Source organism: Corylus avellana, chromosome 8 (genome assembly GCF_965113065.1).
Source record: "Corylus avellana chromosome 8, dhCorAvel1.hap1.2, whole genome shotgun sequence".
Lineage (NCBI taxonomy): Eukaryota > Viridiplantae > Streptophyta > Magnoliopsida > Fagales > Betulaceae > Corylus > Corylus avellana.
This window is the reverse complement of record NC_142497.1, coordinates 8343616-8352395: the sequence shown is the minus strand read 5'-3', so window position 1 is coordinate 8352395 and position 8780 is coordinate 8343616. Positions and strand designations below refer to the sequence as shown.

At 34.6% G+C, this 8780-nt stretch overlaps 1 protein-coding gene across 1 annotated transcript; it reads left to right on the top strand.

Annotated features, from left to right (window-relative positions):
• The first annotated feature begins 830 nt into the window (after positions 1-830).
• Positions 831-7882, top strand: TPR7 (Tetratricopeptide repeat (TPR)-like superfamily protein). The gene is made up of 11 exons (XM_059573718.2): positions 831-1239; positions 2105-2335; positions 3264-3320; positions 3463-3591; positions 3958-4035; positions 4154-4224; positions 4681-4727; positions 4885-5083; positions 6056-6623; positions 7015-7158; positions 7664-7882. Exons 1-11 carry the CDS (start codon positions 1144-1146, stop codon positions 7808-7810), a joined length of 1767 nt encoding a protein of 588 aa, XP_059429701.2. The 5' UTR covers positions 831-1143; the 3' UTR covers positions 7811-7882.
• Positions 7883-8780: the final 898 nt, after the last annotated feature.

Here is an 8780-nt window from a genome sequence, read left to right as displayed (position 1 = left end):
GGAGGTCCAGTTCGAATCCTCATCCCCTCTTGTGTGGATATATATATAAAAAGAAGTGTGATTTGTCACATTGCAATTACCTAATATTTTTGCTAAAAAGATAAAGTAAAAAAAGAATGGGTGAATTAGTGAGGTCTGGTGCACCTTCAATAAAAAAAATTAAAAAAAAAAGAAGAAGAAGCACATGATCGCGAGTGAAAGGTATATATATATACTCTCCTCCTCATTTTACCTTTTTGCCCCAACCCCTTTATATATATATATATATATATATATATATGAAACTTTACTTAAAACTCATGAACTACTACGCATTTTAAGAAGACCCTTAAATTTCAAAATAAATTTAAAAATGGAAAAATAATTTAGTCTTTCTAGTCATTTCAGTTAGAAGTTAACGGCTGAATCTGACAAATGGAGGATCAATTGAATCAAATTAAAAATTCATGAGGTTAAATTGGAGTTTTTGAAATTTAAAAAACATTTTTCAAAACACGTGGTCGCTAAAGAGTCAAAAGTAAAGTATATATATATATAAGGACTAATGTTAAGAACCATCTTTTTATCCTCCTAAGGCTGATGTGAATTTTAAAATTACTATTAAATTTTAAATGAATCATACTTAAATTTTGATCTAATTGTGATTTTGAAAGCCACATCAACTTTAAGAGGATAAAGAGATAGTGCTTAGTATTACTCATATAAAAGGGAGGTGGGGGCAAAAGGGTAAAATGAGGAGGAGAGTGTGTTACGCGCATATTCGATTCTTGGAGCGGTCTGCGTGTCCAGCTGGACCCTCCTTTATTGATTAATTTGATTCATGCGTTCAGGTTTGGTGGGCGACACCTCCCTGGCCAACCCCAACGGTAGTCGAACTACAAATCGATCCCCTCCTTTCTTTCCTTTCTCTTCTTGTTTTATTTATAGAGAATACAAAAAATATCTTCCAAAAATCCAAATCCAATTCGAATACTCTTTCCTCCTCTCTTTTCCCAACTAATCCCCCTAGTTTTCCTCCGCCTTCTATTTCCAATTCAAATTTACTCTCCAGATCCTCCGTCTTTCCCATCCCCCCTCTGTATATTCTTTATTTTTTATTTTTTATTTTTTATTTTCGGATTGATTTTGAATAATTGAGAGAGAATGTTTAACGGAATGATGGATCCGGAGATGATAAGGCTGGCTCAGGAGCAGATGAGTCGGATGTCACCCGCCGAGTTGGCTCGGATCCAACAACAGGTTTTCGCTTTCTCTCTCTCTCTCTCTCTCTCTCTCTCTCTCTCTTTTTAATTTATTTTTTAATTTTAGTAGATTTCTGTTTTATGTGTAATGTAATATATTCGATTCGTTGTGGTTTAGGGGAATCTATATGCGTCTCTTTAGAATTTGATGCTTTTTTCTTTTCTTTAGAATTAAGATTATTATATATTCGTTTTATAGTTGTTGTTTTTCACGTTGGATTTGATGTCAATTTCTACTGAAGGCAGAAATTAATTTGAATTTTGGTTTATGCTTGGTTCCTGCTAGCTACATCTGCTTTACTGGGTCTACTTCTAATTTTGAATCGTATAGCTGGCATTGCATTATCTGTATGTTATTCTCTCGAATCCATTCTGTGAATTTGTGAACGTTTTGGCCTAAATTACATACTGACTACCTACTATTTCTGAATTAGAAAGAATTCTGAAATGGGTGAACTTGGTTTCTCAGAAAAGCAGTAGTTCTTTTGCTTTGATGGAATTGGTTTCTCAGAAAAGCAGTAGTTCTTTTGCTTTGATGGAATTGGTTGTCTCAGAAAAGCAGTAGTTCTTTTGCTTTCTTAGTTCCATTTGGCTCAGCTCGGTCTATTTATTGATGTTGGCCTCTTTTCAAGCTCTGGTTACTAAGATATTTGAATTCTGAGCAAATTGGGCACTATTTTGCTTCCAAAATTAACTCAAATTGCTGATTAGGACTCTAAATAACACTTGCATTTGTACTTATTCGGCTCTTTAACTTTATGGCATCCAATGGGCCTTCATTTACTTTTACTTTATCTGCATCGTTGTTTAATTGGTCGGTCTCATAAATTTTGATGCCCATATTGTGTCATTGGGCATTGCAGATGATGTCTAATCCAGACTTGATGAAGATGGCCTCCGAAAGTATGAAGAACATGAGGCCTGAAGACTTGAAAATAGCCGCAGAACAATTGAAGCATACCCGGCCAGAGGAGATGGCTGAGATTGGTGAGAAGATGGCTAATGCGAAACCTGAAGAGATAGCAGCTATGCATGCTCGTGTTGATGCCCAAATCACTTATGAAATGAATGCAGCTCAGCTGCTGAAGAAAAAGGTAAATATTCGCCATAAACATGGATCATTGAACTTAGCTTTACAATGAATAAGAAACGATTGTTGAAGCTGACTCACATGGGATGATGGATAGTATAGGCAGGCGAAAGATAGACATGATAATGGTGTGTAAGGCCTAAGTAATATGTCCACAGACTATGATGCACCATTCTAGTAACATTAGTTTTCAGTTTTTTAATGTAAATTTTTAATTTAAAATTCCTATAGTATTTTTGTTTGATTTTTTTTATGGGTCTATTTTAGTGATGGATTTTAACATTCGTAATGCTGCTGAAAATGGAGTTATCTTATTTCCATGGAGTGTCCAAATGCATCCTTGAAAATATCTTATCTAATCCAGCGATCGATATTGTGTCCATCAAAAGGCTTTAATAGATGTGATATTTGATTACTCTTTTTTGTCACAATAAGGCATATGTATATGTTAGGAGTTGATTCCTGTTTGCCACTGTAAGGTAGGGTTAATAAGTCCCTAAAAGTACTGTCTTTTATACTTTTGTTCTGTCGTTCTTTTGGTGCCTTTGATGATATTACTGATCGTTTGGTGGAAAAAAAAAAAAAAAAAAGTAAAAGAAATCTATTAGACTACTTCCAAAATAAGGAAATAATTTCAAATAAAATACTATCCTAAAATAAGGCTTCCACAAAAGAAGGTTTATGTAATTTTATTTAGAAAAAATAGAAGAGACAAGCCTTTTCTATTACCCATACTACTTTTTGGGGTCCTATATAATTCTCAGACCATAATTCTGCTGTGGAATAGGTCCGAGCAGAATGGGTACATCAATCAATTCATAAAGACTGACCGAATTTAGTGTAATGTAGTAAATTGCTCCCTGCTTCTGTATTCTTCTTAACACTATATTGGCATCTGCCATGCATTTATGGATTTATTATCAATTTGGTAGGGTAATGAACTTCACAGCCAAGGAAGGTTCGATGATGCCTTAGAGAAATATTTGCTTGTAAGTGCACCTTTGTGTCCTATTGAATCATCTTCTTTATTTATTTATTTATTTGTTATTCTTAAAAGAGACTGTTCTCTTGCTGGGTGTAGACATTGCCTTCTTGACTGATATAATCTTGCACACGCTTTTTAAATCATAGGCAAAGAAAAATCTACAAGGCATTCCATCCTCCAAAGGCAGATCACTGTTGGTGGCATGCTCACTCAACTTGATGTCATGTTACTTGAAAACAGGGCAGTATAATGAATGCATAAAAGAAGGCTCGGAGGTATGAAGTCTAAATTTCTTCCAATGTCTTCATGTAATATGATATTAGTTTTCAATTTATGATGCCCATATCCAAACATCGAAGAGTGACAACATCCATTTAGAAAACGATATGCAGCTAGAGAAATTAATTAATTAGGGAGACCTTGTGACATGTGATAATATAAATAGGAAGAGAATATGTTATAACATATATTGGAAGAGAATAAGGAAACATAAGCTAAAAACCTTCCTCTCATCTTCTTTTATGCTGCTTATATAAGTGGACATTAATTTTTTATTATTATTATTTTGTAAATTTCTTTGCATGCTTGTAAGTTCCTTTTCCTTCTTTAGTCTAAGTTATTTATTTCTCTTACTATTTCAGGTTTTGGCATATGATACAAAGAATGTCAAAGCTCTTTACCGAAGAGGTCAAGCATACAAAGATCTTGGTCAATTGGAAGTGAGTTTAATGCATTTACATAAATTGTTGGCAGTTTCCCTATTGGTCTTCTGAAGGATGTTGATCTTAATGTCATTGTACGCTGATCTGATTGTATTATTTGATGGGAATATGTTAGGATGCTGTCTCTGATTTGAGCAAGGCACATGAAGTATCCCCTGATGATGAAACTGTTGCAGATGTTTTAAGGTACGGTGCCTCTCTCAATCTCTCTCCCCAAACAAGAGAATCTTGAGATCAATTAGTAAATTGCAGCTGCATTCACAAACATGCCACACATACAGCTGATATATGCATCAATGTGAGTCCTTTGGGACTGAGTGGTGATCCATGGCCCAGAAGTTGCTATCATTGAGTTCTGAAAATATTAAAGATTTATTTTTCCCTCCTGAGAATCATCTGATAGCTTAATCCAAAAGGTTTACAGTTTGTTGGACATATCAAGTTTTACCTTTTTAAGCCTATGGCTATATTATTATTAAGTCTGTAGCCAATCTTATAAATGCAGTTATATTTCAGAAATTAACTTAACGATTGTGTAGAGTTCATCTTCCCTTTTATAAAGTAATGAAAATATCTGTTATAACATGATAAATCTGAGCTGTCAAGTTTGACTTGTTAAATGGCATCAAATTATTGTGACAGGGATGCCAAGGAAAGATTGGCTAAAGAAGGTGGGCATGCACCTAGAGGTATGCTCTTTTTTTAGCTTTTTTTTTTTTTTTTTTTTTTTTGCTTCTCCTTTTTTTTCTTTTTGGTTCTTAACTAACTTCTTAAATGAATAAGACTTGTAGCATTTATATCCCAGATTTTCATTTGATTTAATAATGATCTTTGCTTGTTTAATAGGATTAGTAATCGAAGAAATAACTGAAGAAGTTGAGACACTGGGTTCTGGAAATCAGAACAGCTCATACATGGAATATTCAGGGGTACAACCACGGGAAAATGGCAACTCTTCTAAGAGTCAAACTGCAGTTAACAATGGTGGTATCACGACGAATTTGGAGTCTTTGCAGGCTTTGAAAGATGACCCAGAAGCTATAAGGTTTGTTTGTGTCCATAAGAGAGTTATTAGTTGCTTTGTCTATTCACATTTTTATTTTAAAGTATTGCCCGTGTGTCATCATAACAGTTTTAACATTGCATAAGTTTGGAATTTGGAGCATTTAGGTAGCTTTATATATATATATATATATATATATATTTGTTTTATGTGTTGGCTTTTGTTTTCGGTTATCATGGATTTATGAAATTTTGAAAGTTTCTCAAACTTTATGAAATCTTTTAAAATGACCTATAATTATATATAGTAGGTAGTTATACAGCTTCGTTTGAACTTCTTCCTGTTCTGGTGATTTCTAATACGACTACGGAACGGATTCGAACTTCTCCTAGAATAGTTTCCAATGCAAAATGAAATTCATAGGATATATATATGAGTAATTCAAAAGAGAAATATAATATTTGATAGTAAAGTATGATTTTCAGTTTATAGTACAATGCTTAAACCCACTATATTATGGCTCAAGATTCAAGAATGTGAGATGTGCATGTATAATAAATTACACATCACAGAGAGAGGAAGAGGGAGAGACAGTGAAAAGAGTGTCGAGCTGTAAACATGGCATCAAAAGGTCATATGTTGAATGGTTGGGCAGAATATACTAATTTGATAGTTTAACATAACATTCAAAACTTGTTTGGCAAAATAAAAGCTATTAAGAGTGGACATTAAATGAAACTAAATAATTCTCTCCTTGCAATTTTTCTAAAGCAGTGCATTAATTTGTAAAGAAAACTTGCTGCCTTACCCAGTTAGTTTCTCTTTTGTAACAAGGTGTCCCAGAAATTGGTTCAATTGAAATAAGATGTCGTGTTGGAGCAGTTCTCTTTTTGTTTCCTGCTGCAATTCTATTCTCTCTTATGTTGCATTTTTTTGTGTTCTGTACAATCATTGAGTTATAATTCCATAAAATATTAAAACCTCTGTTTGTTTGCATGTCTATATGTTTTATAGATCGTTCCAGAATTTCATGCATAATGCTGGTCCTGAAACACTGTCTGCTTTGAGTTCTGGAAAATCTGGAGTACCACCTGAAATGATTGAGACTGCCTCAAATATGATTAGCAAGATGTCACCTGAAGATCTTCAAAGGATGCTTGATTTGGCTTCATCGTTCCAGGAAGATACCCCATCTTTTGGAGGTTCATCAAATAATGATTTTAACAGCTTTAAACCTGGATCAATTCCTCCAAATATGACACCTGACATGCTTAAAACAGCAAGTGATATGATGAATAAAATGCCACCAGAGGACCTTCAGAAGATGTTTGAAATGGCATCCTCTTTTAGAGGGAAAGACTCAATTCCAATGGCAGCAGCTGTAAATGGTTCTTATAGTGACCCAAAATCTTCAGAAGGCCAGGAAAATCCTGTAGTTAATAGAACTAGTGCTGTGGGTGAATCTAGTTCATCTCGTGGTATTTTTTCAAATTCAAGAAATACTCAGTCAAGCTTCCCAACCTCAACTGCTGATTTGCAAGATCAGATGAGAAACCAAATGAAAGATCCAGAAATGCGCCAGGTTTGTTCATTTTATAAAATAATAGATGAGATTTTTGGATGCTTTATGTAGATGGAATTTTTTTTATGTTAGATTTTATTTAGAAATTTTAAACTCTTTTTGCACTTATGCTTTAAATTCTACTAATGTGCTGACATTGTATATTATATGTATTTGTGTTACCAATTTCGTGTACTTGTTGCTGAAGAAATTTGCCGTTCTAAAGGATGAATTTGTTTTCAATTGTTTAGAATGCAAAACCGAATGGCATTATTTTCTTCTTGTGGCTAATAAGATTTCATAAATAAGATTTGCATGGTCTTGTGTGTTTGTGTGTATATAAAAGATTTTGTTGCATTTACTTTAGCAGATGCTCACATCTTTTTCCATTTTTATTTTTCTCCGAGCACAGATGTTCACATCGATGTTTAAGAATATGAGCCCAGACATGATGACAAGCATGAGTGAACAATTTGGTTTGAAGCTGTCTCGAGAAGATGCAGCAAAAGCTCAAGCAGCCATGTCATCATTATCACCAGAGGACTTGGATAGAATGGTACCTTCTTTCATCAAGTTTAAACTTCGTGATTTAATGCATGTCCTAATCCATATGATGGCATTTGGTTAGAATTTCGGTCCAGTATATTCTTCTAATTTTTATTCAAGACTGACCAGTTTTGACTAAATCTTTGCGTTCTTCAATTGTAAGACGGATACTATAGGAGAACCAAATTAAGAGACTTGTTTTGTACAGATACCAATTTTCCCATGTAACCCACCCCCAAAAAAGGAAAACGAAAAAAGAAATGTTTAATTCAAACCTCAATTGAGTGAAATTATGTCGTTTCACTGAATCCTCTAATGAAAATTTAAGATTGCAAATATGATGTCTTGAGCGGTTTAAATGGTTTGACTCAAAAACCAACCATTTGAGGAGAGGTTCCTTGCAATTACAGGCAAAGAGTGTTCTTGAGAAAATTCACCTAGGTCAGCTTATCTAAAATGTTCACCGCTTACTTTAGTTGATGAAATTTTTGCTTTCCTCTGAATTGTTAATGCAGATGCGTTGGGCAGATAGGGTTCAAAGAGGAGTGGAAGGAGCAAAGAAGACAAAGAACTGGCTGCTGGGAAGACCTGGTATGATTCTGGCTATATGCATGCTCGTTTTAGCAATCTTTCTTCATCGGTTGGGATACATTGGTGGCTAGAAGGGCCTCATATTTGTTAGTTTTAGAAGATCCCGTAGAAGTTCAACCTCAGGAGGATTCCCTTCAGTGTAATTGCATCGAGTGAAGGGACATGCAAGGCCATGTTTATTTGGAATCAAGAAAAGGGGTAGGGATAGGGGTTGTGTATTTTATGCATAAAAATTATGCAAAAGTTTTTTGTCCACTGCCTGTGTACTAGATTGTTTCATTTTAGCAATAAAAATTTATGTTGAAAAAAAGAAGATTCGTTTTGCATGTTTAAAGGAATGCTTTGATTTTTTTTAAAACTTGTATTCAAATTAGAGTAGATTACAATGCTAAATTGGAATCTGAAGGAGACCCCAATTATGGACCTGTTTTTCACTGAGCAATACACAGGAAAGGGGAATGGGAAAAATGAACCAATACTGAAAAAACAGGGCAATTACAGGGGATAAAACCCAAAAAAAAAAAAAAAAAAAAAAAAAAAAAAAAAAAACACAGTGAAAAGCAGCCCATTTAGCTGGAGCATGGGCTCAAACTTGTATTCAAATTAGAGTAGATTACAATGCTAAATTGGAATCTGAAGGAGACCCCAATTATGGACCTGTTTTTCACTGAGCAATACACAGGAAAGGGGAATGGGAAAAATGAACACACACTGAAAAACAGGGGATAAACCCAAAAAAAAAACAGTGAGCAGCAGCCCATTTAGCTGGAGCATGGGCTCTAAGATTAGCCTGCAGCAGAGATATCCTCGATAATTGGAGCGGATTTTCCCTCAGGCATGAGAGGGGGATTTTTTTTTATTGGGCGAGACGATCAAGGAATCTCCTTCAAGAATAAAGAGGATTGTTTTCAAAGGAAGATGCTAAACTAGCTGCAAGAAGAGCAGCTTTTGCTTCTCACACATTAACATCCACAGAACTGATCTTTTCTGAGCAAGCAAAGACAAATATCTCCTCTCTCATTACAAATCACCACTACTCTT

What these genes read in the sequence shown, in the direction of transcription:
- TPR7 (XM_059573718.2), top strand. Translation starts at nt 1,144, where the DNA reads ATGTTTAACGGAATGATGGATCCGGAGATGATAAGGCTGGCTCAGGAG. An exon ending in AAGATCTTGGTCAATTGGAA is followed by an intron (nt 4,036 to 4,153) that starts GTGAGTTTAATG and finishes GGAATATGTTAG; the next exon opens with GATGCTGTCTCTGATTTGAG. An exon ending in AGGTGGGCATGCACCTAGAG is followed by an intron (nt 4,728 to 4,884) that starts GTATGCTCTTTT and finishes CTTGTTTAATAG; the next exon opens with GATTAGTAATCGAAGAAATA.